The following is an 18013-nucleotide window of genomic DNA, read 5'->3' on the forward strand; positions in this document are numbered from 1 at the left end:
CAATGAGCTAGTCAACTAGAGGCTTACTAGGGACATGGTGTTGTCTATGTATCCACACATGTATCTGAGTTTCCTATCAATACAATTCTAGCATGGATAATAAACGATTATCATGAACAAGGAAATATAATAATAACCTATTTATTATTGCCTCTAGGGCATATTTCCAACATTGTATTGTTGCCATCAAGGATAAAAAGATGGGGTTTATATCATATTGCTTGAGTTTATCCCTCTACATCATGTCATCTTGCCTAATGCGTTACTCTGTGCTCATGAACTTAATACTCTAGATGCATGCTGGATAGCGGTTGATGTGTGGAGTAATAGTAGTAGATGCAGAATCGTTTCGGTCTACTTGACATGGACGTGATGCCTATATTCATGATCATGCCTAGATATTCTCATAACTATGCGCTTTTCTATCAATTTCTCGGCAGTAATTGGTTCACCCACCGTAATATATGCTATCATGAGGGAAGCCACTAGTGAAATCTACGGCCCCCGGGTCTATTCTACATCATATAAGTTTCCGATCTATAATTCTAGTTTACTATTTATTTTATTTTGCAATCTTTACTTTCCAATCTATACAACAAAAATACCAAAAATATTTATCTTACTATCTTTATCAGATCTCACTTTTGCAAGTGGCCTTGAAGGGATTGACAACCCCTTTATCGCGTTGGTTGCAAGGTTCTTGATTGTTCGTGCAGGTACTAGGCGACTTGTGTGTAATCTCCTACTGGATTGATACCTTGGTTCTAAAAAACTGAGGAAATACTTACGCTACTTGCTGCATTACCCTTTCCTCTTCAAGGGAAAACCAACGCATGCTCAAGAGGTAGCAGTGATTTTAAAGTGAGATCTAGTTAATTATTGTGAGACATTCTAGCGAGATTTATTCGGTTTTCTCGATTAGGTGATGCAAATTATTATGCAATTTCATGTTTTACAGGCAATGGGTCAAAAATGGATAACTGATTCAATCATGGGAAACATAATATAATTTCATATTAGTATCTTTTATTAAACAAGTCATCATGGTTACATATGAAAGCCTTGTTCATATCGAGGCTTTGTTTGGGAATCAAGGAAATCCGTACGAAATTTGAGACATGATCATATGTAATAGTTCACTTTTTAGCAAAAATGGAAATTTGACACAATCATGTGGATTAAATCTTTAAATTTAATGCAAAGACTAGTCTCTACCCATGACTTAACTTTCTTGCATCATACACCCATGCGATCATTCACCAGTCAACCATATGTATATCTAAATCATAATGTTTGTGTTGTGCATTAAATTGATGTGCACGTAGAAGAAATATTGGGCGGAGAAATAGATATATGCAATTTGTGCCATTTATAGATTCTTTAGAACATCCTTTAGAAGATACACAAGATCAAGACTCTGATGTCAGTGTTTGACCTTCTACACTGTCACATGGCAAGTCAAAATAGTGTGCATAATATCACGACTTATAGTAAGATACGCTTTGATTATATAGCACTTAATGGATCATATATGTGATGTAGGTGTATATATTTTGGGCGAGGCATTATTAGTACAATTGAAATATGCATTCATTGTCCACCGAAAGTATATTGACAATGGGATATGAAATTGGTAGTCTCGATATGTCATAAATCGGATATAATATTTCATACAGCAGATACATGTCACTAGCATTTATAGTCTTTTAATCATGTTTTACCATCAGAACAAGATTTGCTATATGGTGATGCTATAAATATCGCACCCTCCTCATCACCATCTCCATACAAACACTCTTTCGGTATCATACCTCTCATAGTTTTATCCAAACTCTCATAAGTTTTCCCCTAAAAAGCCTCAAATTTCCTCCATGAATCAAAGAGTCAACCAGGAGTGGAACCCCTCTGAGGTAGAGGGGGCGAGATCAATCATTGCTCGTCTCAACAACTACTACAACAATGATGGCACCAACCATGAGAAGAACAAGAAGCATGATATCATGGCCAATCTCAAAGCATGTTTCCCTAGGAAGACCATGCAACAGGTAACAGACTTGTATGATGATCTTGTTATGGAGATGCATATGTTGCAGTGGCCAGAGAAGGAGTACAATGGTTCCAATAGTGACCATGGTGTGATTTACACCGTGGATGGCCTTGTGAATAAAAACTTTGGATTGCAAGAGGAGGTTTCCATGGAAGGAATGGGTATTTTGTTTGGTCTTCCATTAGAGAGTATGCAAACCATGGAGATACAAGAAGAGGTGCAGATGGTGGAGGAGAACAAGGTGGTGTTGGAGAATAAGATGTGCATCCCTCAACCAGTGCTTGCACCACGTGCCAAGGGGTTTTGGACCCCAGAGGAACACAGGTTATTCATGTTTCATCCTTCCTAATTATCCATGGGATTTAAAAATTTATTTCATTTTGATTATTCGCTTGTAGATGTCGGGTGTATTTTAATAGATAACATACTATTAACCATTATGTGGGTTTTCATTATCATGAATCGGAGGTTTTTTTTATTTTTACTGTACTCATAGTGCCCATTTCACATTTACCAGAAACAATAGTACCAAGATGTATATATTTTGTTTCTGAACAACCGACTTTATTTCATTATTGTGCTTCCATCAATAAGTTAATACCACCAGCGCTTATCCTTGCAACTAAAGATGGAGTAGTTAATTATATATTCATAGTAAAGAATGAAACTACTATTGCAAGTATTAACATGGTCTATTTATATCTATTATCAACATATGACCATTGTAGTTATGAAATTCCTTATTCATTTATAATCATCTATTATCACATATTATATTATAACATCGTAAAAGATAAACAGAGATGTCCTTTCCTAGCACAAGGGTTAATATTTGGTTACAAGTTTTAATACTCCAACTATTGCATTTTTTTCACCAATATATTAATGATCAATATGTCCTTGAAAGAATTAACCTCACTAGTTCATCTTGAACATGGTTATTCTAGGCTCTTTCTCCATGGGTTGAGTGTATGTGGTCGTGGAAAATGGAAGGAGATATCAAAGTACTTTGTCACTAGTAGGACTCCAGCCCAGATTTCGAGCCATGCACAGAAGTACTTCATGAGGCTACAGAGAAAAGGGTCAGGAAGCCAACGCTATAGCATCAACGACGTGGAGCTCGATGATGCTGGCCCATGGAAAATGGAGAATAGCTTTAATTTTTGGCAAGAACTCGCCTTGCAATCTACAACTGGTGGTGATAACAAAAATCCAAGTTTTGATTTGCAAACCCCTTCGAGTCCATTTGTCACCATGAACAATATAGTCTAGTTTGGAGTTGTCGTTCTTGAAGACAAGTAGTAGTAGTATGTTGTGAGAATTATATGATGTTGTCGTCGTAGTAGGGGCTAGTGAACTTTGTTCCTACTAGTATACAAGTATTACTTAAACTTCCTTCAAAGTATTGTATGGGATATCATGTATAAGATGCTATGATTTAAATTATATTTGCATATGTGTTTGGAGAGTCAATAATATGTGTTGTTTCTATTTACTATGGTTGTTGTATAAACATTGCAACTGAGATTGATGTGGTATTGGTACGAACATACCATTTTTCTCTAGGTGGGTCCTACATGTAAGGTGGTGTGACGTGACAATGCTAATAGGCCAGTCAAGAAGGTGGAAACCAGCCTCATTAGTGAAAACCAGTGTCAACCAAGCTCGGGATTGATTCTTGAACGGATTGACAAGTTGGATGTGTGCATTAACTAGTTTTGTAGTTCAGGGTTGAGAGCAAAGTGGTAAGTTGAGTATTGAAAAGTGAACTGATCTCGATTGGAAATGTTTATTTGAACTACATATACTGAATATACATGTTCATGTTTTCTAAAGAACATATATACCTTTTCCACCTCCATGGAGGCTTCAAGAAAAAAAAGGCTAAAGAAAAGCTTTATTTTAGAGACGAAGTGGGCATTTTGTCTATTAGACTTTAGTGCATGTTTCAATTCTATTGGACCGTAGAGTACAAACACAATAAAATCTTGAAATGCCGCTACAGAGGCCAACTGGATCCCTAGAGCCAGTGAGAAGTTTGCGCTTGAGAAGCAAGCCTTTGAAAAAAAACATTGTTTCGAGAAAAGTCGATCCCTTCTTAAGTTTTTATGGGTCTTTAGAAAAACTACAAGATCAATCTAAGGTTGAGAAACAAACCCACCAACACCAAAAATTGGTTCTTTTATTTGGATATTCGGATAAAATGTAGGGTAGTAACCGAATTTCCACTCCATGCACGGAAGTACTTCATGAGGCTATAGAGCAAAGGGCCAGGAAGAGAAGCTTTATTTTGGAGACGGGGCGTCGCCTATTACACTTTAGTACATGATTCAATTCTATTGGACCGTAGAGTGTAAACACAATAGAATCTTGGAATGTGACTACAGAGGCCAACTGGATCCCTAGAGCTAGCGAGAAGTTTGCGCTTGAGAAGCAAGCCTTTGAAAAAAACATTGTTTCGAGAAAAGTCGATCCCTTCTTACGTTCTTATTGGTCTTCAGAGAAACTATAAGATCAATCTAAGGTTAAGAAACAAACTCACCAACACCAAAAAAGGTTTTTTATTTGGATATTCGGATAAAATGTAAGGTAGTGGCCGAATTTCCACTCCTTGCGATACAAAATTCCTACACTCCACGATTTATGCACGACTTCTGCAGAAACTACGAACGGTCAATTATTTTTCCAAGACCTCATTAAGCGTACACCATCAAAGATGGTAGGGTAGTTGGAACAGAAACCCGAAAAACTATGTTTACAATGTATACAAAAGCAACACTAGGTGTAGCCTATGATGTCAGCTTTTCACAACTTTGTCGAAAAGCCCTTTTTTATTCATTTTTACGCAATAGTCCTACAATGTCTAAGGCATCAATATGCATGCACACCAGATGCCATGGGTTCTAGCATCGCCACCGAACACATATGTAGCATTACCCACCTCGGCCAAGGTCTTAACTTGAACAAACAGAAGAAGCCCTCTGAGTGTCCAAAATCTCAGACCGAAAATGATACCAACTAAAGATTGAAGAAACAGAAAGTCTCGCAGAAAACATACAATGTACATTTTTGCTTCCTCTGCATTTATCACTATTGAGAAGACAAAGTGGTGTATGAGATAAGCACCTAAACAAGAGATTACATGATCTACAGACCTTGATTTGTTGAAATCTAATTGTACGAGCACCATGGCGGCACTAGAAGCAACATCACATCACACATACACAAATGGAGCCGAGAAAATCTTATTGTGTCACTGCCACAATGACAATGCGTCAGATATTCCAACTAAGCAACAAACTGAACGTAGATGGTGGTTTCAATGCCGAAGCTAGCACATGAGGTGTAGGGACGGAGGCGGCATGGCCCCAACTCGCCCCCGCTCGCTTCGTCCCTGGGGAGGAGCCAACATGATCCTCACAGACGACAGCGACTCAATCGTACTCTCCTCTTGCAGACATCTGCATAATTGCGGCAATCCTTTACTTTTGGCACGCGTAAAAGGAATTAGCCTTGCTCATGAATGAAGTATGAGCGCTCATCATTGAGACCGACTCTGAACTAGCGGCCAAGTATCACGAGATGAGAGCCAGATCGATCGGCCAATGCAGCGATTGTTAAAGAGATTAAACACCTACTCCAGCAGGATAATCAGCATGTCATCTCCATGATCCGTCGATTGAGAAACAGTGTGGCGCATCGCCTCACTTGGCTAGGGCTTCTTTTTTATTTAAAAAAAAAGGAAATGAAAGGTTTGTTCTCGCAAAAAAAAAGGTGAAACATCAAAGAATTGAACCACTAAAAAGTTGAGTAATTAACATTCAAGAGTTCAGTGAAACACTAAAAAGTGAGACACCAGCACCAGGCCTCGTGTTGTCATTCAGCACAACACACGCAGCATTGCGAGCAGAGGACACCGCTTAGGCAACTAAAACGCTAGCCGAGGAATAGCAAGCAGCAAATCCTCGCAGTCTCCTCCGTGCCGTCGCGCTGCCTCGCTCCCCTCGCGCCGGCCGGGCGACGGCATACGTGCGCTCGCCGGAACAGCGCAACAAGGGAGCAATGTAGCCGGCCGCTTCGTGGCCGCAACGGCGCGCTGGGGCAGCGCGGAGGGAGAGGCTCGCCGATGAAGGCAGTCCACTGGATGAAGGAAAGGAGAGGTGCTGCCGACCACGGCCGCCGCCGCGGCGCGTCTGTTTGGGGAAGGATGGAACCCGTGCGGGCCTGTGTGAGAGGAATACAGAGAGGCTCTGGAGCGTGGGCCGGGCCGAGGAAACAGCCCTCAGGCCCGAGGCCCGAGGCCCTGGACGGCGATGGGGTCAGGCACCTTGAAATATCCCCGCCTTCGCCTTGGCGCCCATCGTAACCGCCGCAACCAACAGCCACCAGAGCTCGCCGGAGCGCCAAGAAACCCACCTCTCGCCACCGCGCAGCAGCGCCCACCGCCTCTGCTCTCCAGCGCCGGCGACCGATGGACAGGTTCCACGACAGGCAGCACGTGTGGCTGCGGAGCTGCGTGCACGGCACGTACCTCAACGCCGACAGCGACGGGAAGAGCGTCTCCCTCCGCCAGCGCCGCGAGTCGCTGAAGGTGGCGTGGGCGGTGCACATCTACCAGGGCGACGTGCCGTACCTGCTCCTCTACAGCGCCGCCTACGGCCGCTACCTCGCCGCCACGGCCACGCCGGCTCCGCTCGCCCACCTCGGCTTCCGCGCCGAGCAGCGCGACTACGACCAGCCGGTGGTGCCGGCCATCATGTGGCGGGCCACCGCGACGGGATTCGGGAACGACGTCCTGCTCCGCAACGTCGGCGGCCGGTACCTCCGCGCCAACGGCAAGCACACCAGCAAGTACCTCCGCTGGAACAACGGCGTCACCGTCGACGACGTCGACAACGTCAGCACCATGATGCACTGGACCGTCGAGCCCATCCCCCTCAGAGGGCCGGACATGCCTCAGCCTGGCTTTGCTGCCCCGATTCCGGTGAGTTCGCCATGACCCGAGGCGAATTGGGTGTCGTTTATTTGCACCGATATTGTGATTTGTGTTAATTTCATTCGCCCGAGAGAAATCTCTGGTTCTGTTCTTGCCAAATGTGCAGTTCTTGCCGCTGGTTGCCAACTCTGGATAGCATTTGTGTTTGTGTTTGAGTATATATCACCTGAACAATAATAACCATGGTTTTACTGCAGAGCCGCATCCCCCGAGAGCTGTCCGCGATGCTGGGACGCGAGCGAGGGGCGTGGCGGCTGATCCGGTTCGTGCGAGCGAGCGCCGAGGGGGAGTACGCCGAGGACAGCAACGGCTGGACCGAGTTCCAGTTCAGGGGGAGGTACGTGTACCACCTGAGGAACGAGCTGGCCAAACGCATCAACGCCGAGGTGCACTTGTTCGAGCTCGCCATGTGCGTCCGAGCGGGCCGCTACGGGCGTTTGACCCCGCTCATCACCAACCTGCCCCACGGCTGCAACGGCGAGACCCTCCAGATCGTCGCCTACCTCTCCGAGACCCCTGGTGAGACCCACTCTCCATGTCAACAAGTGAAACACTTTACTGAATTTGTTTTAGTCTGCTTGTGCTTCAAAAACAGTTTACTGAAAGTGTTATAGTCTGAGAAGAACAGTTTACTGAATTTGTTATAGTCTGCTTGTGCTTCAGAAACAGTTTACTGAATTTGTTATAGGCTGAGTAAACAGTTTACTGAAGTTGTTGTTGTCTGAAAAAGAGTTAACTGAAACTTTTATTGTTGGTCTGAGAAACAGTTTATTGAAGTTTCGTTCATGATCTGTATTATTGGTCTTGTTATTCATTTTTATTTTGGAAAGGTACCGCTGGTCTTGAATCTGTTCTACACAGTGGAAATATGTTGGATTAGATACTGTTTACTGCATGAACATTTTATGTATAGTCTTTGTTAGTGGGGTGCTAATCTGATCATGATAGGTTTTTCAGGACTTGGAACTTTTCTGAAACTGTTGTAGAAAAGTAAAAGTAGTTGAATGGGAACAGTAGGTGCCAATGCCATGTGGATTTATCAGTCTGTGTACAGTGTAAATATTGGTCTGAACTCTGAAGTGCTACAAAAACAGTTTATTTAAAGTGTTATAGTCTGACACTTTAAAGCATTATTGGTCTGCAACTTTTAGATACTGTTTACTGCATGAACGTTTTACTTAAGAGTCTTTGTTAGTGAGGTGCTAATCTGATCATGCTTGGAAAAAGGATATTATGATAGGTTTTGTTAGGACTTGGGACTTGTCTGAAACTGTTGTAGAAAAACAAAAGTAGTTGAATGGGAACAGTAGGTGCCAATGCCATGTGGATTTATCAGTCTGTGTACACAGTGTAAATGATGGTCTGAACTCTGAAGCTAGTAGAAACTACTGGTTCCAAATTTCTTTTCTTGATTCAGATAATTCAGTTCGTCCATATCGTATCATTTTGCCGCTGGTAAAAATTATGGAACCGAAAAAGCCAAATCAAGTTCGGTCATCTCGTTTCATCTTTGCAAAGAAGATACCAAGTTTCTAACCTGTTAACGGAATTCAGATATCATCCTACAATAGATAGTGCATAAAAGCTTAATTCCTTGCATATTATATTGTTTCAGGTTTTGACTTCTTGATCTTGTCATTACATTGTTATTTATTATTGGTCTGCTGCCTAACTGCCTTATTATTTCTGCTAATTCAGCCTATGATGAGCTGCAACACCCGGATGTCTACTCACAGTAGAGAAAGATCAGAGCTGGAGTCCTGATAGTTAAACCTCCTCAGAAGTTTGGCCACCACGGATACAATGACAGCAGAACTGGACGCCTACTTTTGCATATAGATAGATATAGGTCGAGAAAACTCAGCAGCTCTTGTGTTTCTTATGCTAGCTAAACTTGCTCTGTTCTGTCGACGGCACAGGGGGGATCTGCCTGTTTTGGCCCCACGGTTCTATGATTGAGAACTGTGGAAAGTGTTGCGTGCAGCGGTTGTAGTAGTCATTTGAGTGTCACTCTTCTGGCATTCATTTCTATGGTGCTTTCCTGGATGAAGCATTTAACTAGGGGTTCTTGCAAATAGTTGAATGATCTTCCATTCCTTTTAGATGATGAAAAATGCAGTGGTTCTTGCTAAATGAGTTGATGATCTTTCATTCCTTTTGTAATGAGTTGATGATCTTGTGGTTCCCTTAGGCTATGCACTTGATACAAATGCAAAATGTAGCAGGTTCTTGCTGTGAGCTGACGATCGTGCTGGCACTTGTGCTGTTTTCAGTGTTGGCCAAGGAGCAGGAAAAAGAATTTGTAATGTATGAACAAAATTCAGATTTTATCCAACAGCACTACATGAAGAAAACTAGTTCATTACATTGTTTTCAGGTTTTGTACATAAGCTGCCTTCTTTTTGTTTTGATGTCTTGTTTGGCCAGACACTAGCTAGGTTTCATTCTGATGTACTGAAGCATCTTATTCACTTCATTGCTAGCTGCATTTCTCTTAGATGAAGCATCTGACATCAACACTGATTTGGTGGCTCTATTATTTTTTGCCAGTAATTAGTTGATGATCTTGAGTTTAGCTATGTGGCTTCAAATTTTAGCTGTGTGGTCCTTACTAATCTTGTTTGTTGGTTATGTGCAACAACAGCTCCATTTGTTCTTAAGATCCATAGTTCAGAGAGGTTCATTCATGGAAAATAAACATGCATTGTTTGATGAGTTTGTCCAAATCACAATCCGGTCATCTATCTGCTGAGTACTCGACAGGGAGTCCGCAAGAAAGTCACCGGAAAAGTTTCGGAGACGGCGAAAATGTTTCAGAACTGCAGTGTTTTGGAGAAACCGAAAATTGTTTTGGGAAAAACCATCATTACGGAAATGTTTCAGACCGTCTGGTAATTCTGGGGGGTGCCGGAAATGTGCTGGCACACTACTTAGTTTTTCTTCCTTTTTTTATTTTTGTTTTCTGTTGTTTTTATTCTGGTTTCTTTGTTTTATTTACGGTTTTCTTCAATTTTCTTTTTTCTTCATTACGTTTTGGTTTTACTTTGTTTTCGCAACGGTTTTCGCTCATTTTCTTTCTTTTTTCTTCGTTATTTTTTCAGTTTTATTTGTTTTTATGGTACTCTTGGGTTTTTTTGTATACTTTGATTTTCTATGTTTTTTTCTTGCTGACTTCTTGTTTCTTCACTTTTCTTTTTGTGTTTTGTCAATTTTCTTTGATTTTTCGTTTTTAAACATGTCTGCTTTTATTATCTTTTCCAACACATTTCTACTTTTGTACATTTTTCATATACATGTAAAACAAATTATACACATTTAACATTTTCAAATGCATATTTAACCATTTCTTGCAAAAAACATGTTTTGAATGTATTTTCAAACGCATGTTTAACAGTTATTGCATAAATATGTTTTGGATATATTTTTCAGATACATGTTTAAAAAAATCGAATGATAATAAACATCTTTTTAACTATGTAAACATTTTTTGTACATTGTATAAACATTTTTGGAAAATGTCACAAACACTTTTTTTGGTTGAGATTTTTTTAAATGTGATGTACATTTTTCTGAATGTACGTAACATTTTGTTTCAATTTCACAAACATTTTTTACAACAGATAAACATTTTTTTAAAATATCACGTCATTATTTTTGAAGTGTGTGACATTCTTTAATTGCCACAAACATTCTTAGTACACGTGATTAACATTTTATGTACACATGATTAACATTGTTTTGTACACATGATACGCATTTTTTCGTATACATCATAAACATTTCTATTTTTTCTTTCATGTTATACATATTTTTGTATACATCAGAAATATTTTTTCATATACGTATAACAGTTTTCATATACAAGAATAGCATTTAAAAATAATATGTAAAGTGGTTTTTCAATATGGCGACTGCTAGGCTGATCTTTGACAAAGATCAGCCGGCCCGCTAGCCATCCGATTGTGTTCTCCTTGCCGTCAGATCACACGGAGCTCCTATTTGATGATTTCAGCGCTGCTTAGAGCTCCTGGCGCTCATGCACAACTCCTAGCGAGCCGGCCCAGCAATCTCCTAAAAAACATTATGTTAAGTGTTTTTTTCTTCTAAATATGGCGACTGCTAGGCTGATCTTTGACAAAGATCAGCTGGCCCGCCAGCCATCCGATTGTGTCCTCATTGCCGTTGGGTCACAGGGAGCTCCTATTTGGCGATTTCAGCACCGCTGGCACTCCTGGCGCTCACGCGCGACTCCTAGCGAGCCGGCCCAGCAATCTCCTTAAAAAAGAGACGCGAATTAAATATATTTTCAGCATCATTAGATATGCGAGAGGTGGGAATCGAATCCGACCAAGACAACTTAGTTGTCTAGAATGCAAAAATAGTGCTATTTAATACTTCTTTTTGGACAACAGTAACATATATTCTCTGCCCTTATAATTCATTTGAAAAAAATCATAGATTTGCAATAAAAAAGTTCACTAGCATGACAAAAGGGTTCAAAATTTTGAAAAGTTTCATGGACTTCAAAAAAGTTCATCGGTTTTTTAAAAAGATTTGTCAAATTTTGAAAAAAGTTCTGAATTTAAAAGAAAAGTCATGAAATTGAAAAAAGTTCAAAGTTATCAAATTTCAAATAAGGTCATCGATCTTGAAATATATTTCACAATTTTGATGCTGAAAAATCAAATTGTGGATTCAAAAATGTTTGCGGGTTACGAAATAGATGTTCACAAATTTGAAAATAACTTCGTCGAATCTCTAAGAGACTTATATTTAGGAACGGAGGGACATTTGCAGTCGACAGGTCTGTTGGGTCGCTTCACATCGATGCTTTCAACTATTCTAGATGGTCTCCCATAATATTCGGGAAATGCTGGGAGCTATGTCGTCTTTGAGAGTCTAGACTAATAGTAACATTATTGTGCGTTCAGTTGAATAGAGCTGCCCCTTTTGGGGCCGAAGCCTTTCCGAACCTTTTCTAGCCGAAACGTCAATACAAGCCTATATGTTCCAGCTAGTTCCACTTTCCTGATTTTACTCGTGATGCTTAGGGTTTCCCCTTTTATCTACACTACTATGATCTGCGTAGGTGCTTTCTGTCGTACTAGCAGTACTCCACCCTTCAAGCTAAACGACACATTACTCATAATTCCAAAGCTTAGTTGTTCAAATATGATTGTGATATGATACTGATATTAGTTAACAGACATATTTAATTGGTTAGCTCAAGGTCCCGCTTGAGTTTCCAAATGCATGTGGCGACATGTAGAGAGGCAGCAGGAATTGCATTTCTTTGTCACTTGTTGACTGTACTTTCTTGTCCATACCAAATCTTAGTTGTTATTTCACAGCAAACATCGGTTGCTAAGTACCATTTGCGCGGTTTGCAGCTTCAAATCTCCCATGCCACTGCCACGGTCAACACTAGACTCGTCATGCTTATGTTTCCCCATTTTATGATGACCACAATCAGCCTATGTGATTCGTGACATAATAGCATTGCTCCACCCATCAAGCTAAACATGTTTAGTTGTAGAAATTCGAATATGATATTATGCTGATATTAGTAAAACTGAGTCATGTTTAATTGATCAGCTAAATGTTCCTACTTCAGTTTCAAAATGCATGTGAGCCACATATGGAGAGACCGAAAGGAATAGTATTTCTCTGAGCGCTCTGGTTCATCATGGGTTGGGAACAAACATTGTATAGAAATACTTGTAATATTTTCAATCTGCTTGCTCTTCTGCTCTTCTTTAACATGATCATCTTCTCTTCTTCTTTAATAAGTATGTTCCTTGTTGGAAAGAGTAGCAGAGACATTTGCGGTGGAGAGGTCAGGCCGAGTTGTTCTCCCTTAGTATATTTTGAATCTGTCAGGTCAGGTCGAGTTCTTCTTCTTTACTATATGTTGAAGCTGTCATCTGCGAAGTATCATCACTTCTGGAGCTCTCATATTTTGAGTAGTAGGCCACATTATATTAATGCACACACCAAATTACAGCATGCATGGCATCTCTCAGAAGAATTGCAGAGATAGCACATAGGGGTTTACAGGGAGGCAGTATTGGATTAGAATCACTTCTGCATTGCAGAGATAGCACATGGGGGTTTACAGGGTGAGTGCAGATCCTCCAGGAGTACAAACTAGGTATGTGGAAAAGGCAGTGATACCTGTTAAATCAGATAGATCAGCATCCACACAAAACACAGGCCCAACTGTACCACACTTTACCCCTACTGCACTGGCCAAACCCCTATTAGAACTACAGAGAGCCCAGCGTCAGGTATTGTCTATGATATTAATTCAAATTTTGAACTCCTACATTTCTGCATGTGCCTTACCTTCTCTCTTGTATGAAAACTAATTTCAGATGAATCTCCTTTCTCAAAGGATCATAGGATCTCACAACAATACTGGGCACTGCATCGCTCTTGTCAGTACCTCTTGCCCTTTGTCAGCATACTTACACTCATTGCTGTTTGATTATGTAGCATCACGGTAAATGTTCACTTCCTTATCCTCCCTTTGCTCGAAATTATAAGATCTATATTTACTCTTAGATAAATGTAGAATTAACACAATGGTTATGAAGTTCTGGAGTGCTCATGTAAGTACCTGTTGTCATGTATTCCCTCCGTATCGAATTAATTGTTGCTCAATTGGATGTATTTAGAACTTAATAGTGCTAGATACATCAATTTGAGCGACAAGTAATAACGGACGGTGGTAGTATTACTGTACTTGCATTGTGAGATAGTTGATTATCTAGCATTACTCTGCATCTTATCTGCCCTGCCCTCCACTTTCTCCAAATTATCAGATCTACATGTACTCTTACCAAAATGTTGAATAAAGCCAATGCTACTGCACACGTTGATGTCTGCATTCCTCTTGTCAGTACCTTTTGCCTTGTAACGCTGTACTTGATTAATAGTTATTTGATTATGTATCATCACTCTGCACCTGAGCTTCATCATCCTCTATATCTTCCAATATTAAGGATCTATATTTACTCTTTACAAAGTGTAGAATAAAGGCAACGCTTATAAAGAAGTTTCTTTGGGGAATTTCTTGAATTATCCTTCCATCGACATGGAGAAGGGCGTTGTCCAGCCCGTGTTAACATGTAATGTAAGTTCATCCTTCTCAAGCCTTCAAACTTTGTTGTAGTATAGATTTGGATAGGCATTATTTCCTCCACAACTGTTTACTTTGGTGTTTACATCTGATTGGATGTTTGCAACAACTGCCAGTTTTAAATTGTAGTTGTAAAAACATGTTCCTTATGCAGAACATATCCATTTATTTTCTTATTTGCCAATATAAAATGGGTCGGAATTGTTAGCACCCTTACTATCGTTGCTTATATATTTGTGAAACTTGTTACGTGTCTCCTTGTTTCTCTTTCAGAGTCATATCTCTTATGCCAGGTAGAACTTTCGGGAAGATAGCGAGCCAAACCATCTTGAAGAGAGTGAGATGACCCTAAGGTCATGTCTTGATGAAGACAGTGAGTTGAAGCTACTCACCAGCAGCTGTGAGACAACCTCTGTGCAGTTGCTGCTTCAATCAGTTCGACTTCTTCAGTCGCAACTTAAAGTGGAAAGGCTTGCTTCAACTCAGCTCCGACTTGATGTCAATGATGTAAAGAAGGCCTCAGAGGACGCCCCATGCGTGCTTTATTGCTATGCAGCTAGGGTTAGAGCATCTACCGTTGACACAACTGAGGTCTCATCAGCTTGTTCTGCTGCTCTTGGTGCACTTCGAGGGCAGGCCTAATGCCTTCTGAAGTGCTGTCTGTTTTGTATATTCTTTTGTCGGCGCGTTTATATGCACTGGTGGCGACCTTTGATGCCCAGTGTATGTAATCTGTGGTATCATTGTGCTTTATTATCACTGGTGGCGAACTTTGATGCCCAGTGGATGTAATATGCCATAATTTCTTTATTGTATAGTCTAGGTTTATTCTTACTCGGTATGCTGTAATTTAGGCCGGAAGCTTCAACGAGTCTCAATGTTGTCGGCCTTCAGGCCGGCCCATAACACGCTATGTATGGACAGAAATGTCGGCCTATAATCATCTTGGGCCATTAGCAGGTCTAAACGTATAGTAGTATTCCGCCTTTAACAGGCCGAGAAAAGTTCAGGCCAGCTGGGTCCGAGAATATCATGGGCGTTTAGCAGGCTAAAAACCAGATTGAGCTAGCATTGAGCTGAAAATTCACGGGCCAACATAGGCCAAAACTGTCTTAGGCCCATGTTTGACCGAAATAGCAAACGAGCCGTTAATAGGCCAAATTATATCTCGGGCCCTGTTTGGCCCAATAAAATTATGGGCTTTAAGCAGGCCGGTATCAACGCGGGCCGTAGGCCCAACTGTGTCACGGACCATTAATAGATGGGCTGTAAGCAGGGCGGTTTCAACGCGGGCTGTAATTAGGCCCAACTGTTACACGGGCCATTAACAGGCCGACAGGCACGTTGAGCTGAAATTTATCCATGAAGACTACAGGCCGTTAAGAGGCCTAAAGTCACTTCGGACAAGAAATAGCCCAGTTTCAGCACGGGCCGTTAAATGGCCTAAAGTGAAACCAGGCCGTCAACGGCCCAGATGCACCACGGGCCGTTAACAGGCCGAAACTATTATCGGGCCGAACTGGTAAACGGGCATTTAACAGGCTGAAATACAAACCCAGCTTAGAATGGGCCCAAAAGAACAGTGGCCTGTTAATGGGCCTGATCTGATATGCGCTCTAATTTAGCACAAAAAACGACAGGCTGTGAACGGGCCAGATCTGATATGGGCCAGAATTTGACCCAAAACATGGCAAGCTGTTAACGGGTCGGCCCACTAGTGTTTGAAAAAATATGGTGGGCCTTTAGCTGGGCCGGACTTTTTACCTTAAATGGGCCAATGTTGGGCTGTGCCACATGTCGACATATCATATGCGTCTTCCGTCCATTATAGGGATGACATCTGTCCCAACGATGAGCTGACACATGGATCATCCAGGGAATGAGAATTTTACACGTGGAAAATCCCCATTGGTTGGGGCTGCTAATAGGTTGTCGGATCCAAACTGAAACCCAATAGCTTAACGGCGACCCGTTACGGTGGATGCCATGTGTCGGTTACCCTTGACGAAAACACTTCCATGACGCGCCATTTATCGTCATGGAAGTGGACACTTCCGTGATGATAATTTTGGTATTGTCATGGAACACTTCTACGATAGCACATGTATGACTATCTTGATTCTGTCATAAAATCTTCATGGATGTACATGCATGACAGAAAACGTGACCTACTGTGACAAACACGTATCATCACGGAAGTGTTTTTTTGTAGTGCAACTCTCTTCCCCTCTATGCAGCGGTGTAACACCTTTTCTCCCTGCTGTAATCTCTACTTAAACGTGGTGCTTGATACGTCTCCGTCGTATCTACTTTTCCTAACTCTTTTGCCCTTGTTTTGGACTCTAATTTGCATGATTTGAATGGAACTAACCCGGACTGACACTGTTTTCAATAGAATTAACATGGTGTTATTTTCGTGCAGAAATTAAAGTTCTCAGATTGACTTGAAAATTTATGGAGAATTTTTGTTGAATATATAAAGATACTGGCGCAAGAAGTTACCAGAGGGGGTCCACCTAGAGGCCACAAGCCTGGGGGCGCCCCCTGGGGCGCGCCTAGAGGGCTTGTGGGCCCCCTGGACCTCCTCCGACCCTAACTCCAACTCTATATAACCCTATTCGGGGATAAAAAATTAGAGAGAAGGATTCTTCGGGTTTTACGATATGGAGCCGCCACCGCCTCCTGTTCTTCGTCGGGAGGGCTAATCTGGAGTCCATTCGGGGCTCCGGAGAGGGGGATTCGTCGCCATCATCATCACCAACCTTCCTCCATCCCCAATTTCATGAAGCTCACCGCCCGGAGTGAGTAATTCCATCGTAGGCTTGTTGGACGGTGATGGGTTGGATGAGATTTATCATGAAATCGAGTTAGTTTTGTTAGGGTTTGATCCCTAGTATCCACTATGTTCTAAGATTGATGTTGCTATGACTTTGCTATGCTTAATACTTGTCACTAGGGACCGAGTGCCATGATTTCAGATCTGAACCTATTATGTTTTCATGAATATATTTGTGTTCTTGATCCTATCTTGCAAGTTGTAAACACCTATTACGAGTTATGCTCCGCATACCCCAAGGTGACAATAATTGGGATTCTTTCCGGTGATTACCATAGTTTGAGGAGCTCATGTATTCAATAAGTGCTAATGCTTTGGTCTGGTTCTCTCTTAAGAGGAGGCCTTAATTATCCCTTAGTTTCCGTTAGGACCCCGCTGCCACGGGAGGGTAGGACAAAAGATGTCATGCAAGTTCTTTTCCATAAGCACGTATGACTATATATGGAATACATGCCTACATTATATTGATGAATTGAAGCTAGTTCTATGTCACCCTAGGTTATGACTGCTACATGATGAATATCATCCAATACAATTATCATTGCCGATCCATTGCCTACAAGATTTTCACATATTGATCGTCGCTAAGTTACTTTCGTGTTGCTGCTGTTACAATTGCTACAAAACTGTTACTGTTACTTTTGCCACCGTTACCGTTACTTCTAGACTACTTTTCTACTAAATACTTTGCTGTAGATATTAAGTCTTTCAGGTGTGGTTCAATTGACAACTCAACTGCTAATACTCGTGAATATTCTTTGGCTCCCCTTGTGTCAAATCAATAAATTTGGGTTGAATACTCTACCCTCAAAAACTGTTGCGATCCCCTATACCTGTGGGTTACGAAGACCTTTTTCTGGCACCGTTGCCGGGGAGCATAGCTCTATTTGCCGAGTTGCTTGGGATTTATATCTGTTGATCACTATGAAGAATCTGAAAGATACCAAAACCAAGATTTTTCCCTCTAGGACGGGGGGGGGGGGGGGGGGGGAG

The 18013-nt window shown here is 41.5% G+C and overlaps 2 protein-coding genes across 2 annotated transcripts; both read left to right on the top strand.

The window, feature by feature from the left end:
- Window positions 1–1767: 1767 nt before the first annotated feature.
- Window positions 1768–3503, top strand: LOC109755021 (uncharacterized). Its single transcript, XM_020313908.4, has 2 exons — window positions 1768–2371; window positions 2995–3503. Exons 1-2 carry the CDS (start codon window positions 1872–1874, stop codon window positions 3317–3319), a joined length of 825 nt encoding a protein of 274 aa, XP_020169497.2. The 5' UTR covers window positions 1768–1871; the 3' UTR covers window positions 3320–3503.
- A 3015-nt stretch (window positions 3504–6518) lies between these two features.
- LOC109754927 (uncharacterized) lies at window positions 6519–8782 on the top strand. The gene is made up of 3 exons (XM_045231981.1): window positions 6519–7031; window positions 7283–7562; window positions 8742–8782. Exons 1-3 carry the CDS (start codon window positions 6519–6521, stop codon window positions 8780–8782), a joined length of 834 nt encoding a protein of 277 aa, XP_045087916.1.
- Window positions 8783–18013: the final 9231 nt, after the last annotated feature.

The sequence above is a fragment of the Aegilops tauschii genome, chromosome 7 (assembly GCF_002575655.3).
Source record: "Aegilops tauschii subsp. strangulata cultivar AL8/78 chromosome 7, Aet v6.0, whole genome shotgun sequence".
NCBI lineage: Eukaryota > Viridiplantae > Streptophyta > Magnoliopsida > Poales > Poaceae > Aegilops > Aegilops tauschii.

Bases quoted from the DNA above. Each gene is read 5' to 3' on its own strand.
- LOC109755021 (XM_020313908.4), top strand. From the start codon at position 1,872: ATGAATCAAAGAGTCAACCAGGAGTGGAACCCCTCTGAGGTAGAGGGG. The intron at 2,372-2,994 runs GTTATTCATGTT...TGGTTATTCTAG, and splicing joins TGGACCCCAGAGGAACACAG to GCTCTTTCTCCATGGGTTGA.
- LOC109754927 (XM_045231981.1), top strand. From the start codon at position 6,519: ATGGACAGGTTCCACGACAGGCAGCACGTGTGGCTGCGGAGCTGCGTG. The intron at 7,032-7,282 runs GTGAGTTCGCCA...CTGGGACGCGAG, and splicing joins GCTTTGCTGCCCCGATTCCG to CGAGGGGCGTGGCGGCTGAT. The intron at 7,563-8,741 runs GTGAGACCCACT...CTGCTAATTCAG, and splicing joins CTACCTCTCCGAGACCCCTG to CCTATGATGAGCTGCAACAC.